The sequence below is a fragment of the Tupaia chinensis genome, unplaced genomic scaffold (genome assembly GCF_000334495.1).
Source record: "Tupaia chinensis unplaced genomic scaffold, TupChi_1.0 Scaffold146782_1, whole genome shotgun sequence".
NCBI classification, from domain to species: domain Eukaryota; kingdom Metazoa; phylum Chordata; class Mammalia; order Scandentia; family Tupaiidae; genus Tupaia; species Tupaia belangeri.
This window is the reverse complement of record NW_006206636.1, coordinates 6,332-7,404: the sequence shown is the minus strand read 5'-3', so window position 1 is coordinate 7,404 and position 1,073 is coordinate 6,332. Positions and strand designations below refer to the sequence as shown.

The following is a 1,073-nucleotide window of genomic DNA, read 5'->3' as shown; positions in this document are numbered from 1 at the left end:
CCTCTCTTGGTCTCTACATTGAGTGCATGCATCGTGTAGGAAAAAAAACTTTCTCTAAAAACAATGCCAAACTCCAAAACTATGCCCCCAAAAATTTTTTGGAGAGGTTTTTGCTATAGGGCATGTGCGCTCACCAAAAAGACAGAGAGACAGAAAGTGAGAAATCACCCCCCAGGGGGATGGCCACGCTGCAATCCCTTTTCCTCCATTCTCCTCTTGGGATCTTGGGCATGCATGCACACGAGCCCAGTGTGAGTTTTAAGCCACCAGGTCCAGGACTTGAACCACGGTCAACTACATGGGAGTCCAGCGACATAGCAACTATACTAACTGCTGGTCCGTATATGCTAAAATTTTAAAAAGTCTTAAACCTGAAACTTGGTTCAAAGTATTTTTGATACGGGATACTGAACCTGCAGTTGGTTTCTATTCTTTTACCAGTAGTAGAGATAAGGGAGGAAAAATCTTTAGAATAGTTGTTCTTTTACCTTCCTTAGCCTTTTATTAATAAATATTAATATTTAACAATAAATACAGAGGAAAGGCAAGAAACAAGTTGTTGACTCATACTGTGGGTGAGAAACTCAATCCACAATAGAGCCAAAAATCTGTTACTCAGTAGGATGTACTGTGGGGCCTCCAAGAGCCTGTAGTGTGAAAGGCTCATCTTTCTTCTCCCAAAAGTCTCAAACAGCTCAGATGGGAGGCTGAAAGTAATGACTGCTTCTATTTTTGCTGTTCAACCATTTTTCTTGATCTTGTTCTCTGATCCCATACATTCCAGATTGTTCATTGGATTTGTTATAAGATCATTTGTTATAAGAAAGGGAATTTCTTACTCATTGTTTGCCTGAAATCTTGGCTTGTGTTTATCTTATGAAACAAAAAAAAGCATATGCTCCAAAAAATGCCCACAGGTTCAGCTACTAAAGTTTCTTTAAAGATCTTTTGTGCCAGTGGTTGTACAGTGTGCACCATCCTGAAGTTCCAGCTTTCCAGGCTGCTGATCCTTCTGCATTTATATTTTTGGAAGCTGCTGATTTTGTCTGTTGGATATCACTTATCAATGATCA

General features: G+C 39.7%; 1 protein-coding gene and 1 pseudogene across 1 annotated transcript; both read right to left on the bottom strand.

Moving 5' to 3' along the window:
• Nucleotides 1-113: 113 nt before the first annotated feature.
• LOC102478326 (mitochondrial import receptor subunit TOM20 homolog) overlaps nt 114-1,073 on the bottom strand; it is a 5,109-nt pseudogene continuing 4,149 nt past the window's right edge.
• Nucleotides 696-978, bottom strand: LOC102478764 (protein CEBPZOS-like). Its single transcript, XM_014584410.1, is given in 2 exon segments — nt 696-809; nt 811-978. Coding segments are annotated over 2 exon segments (282 nt in total).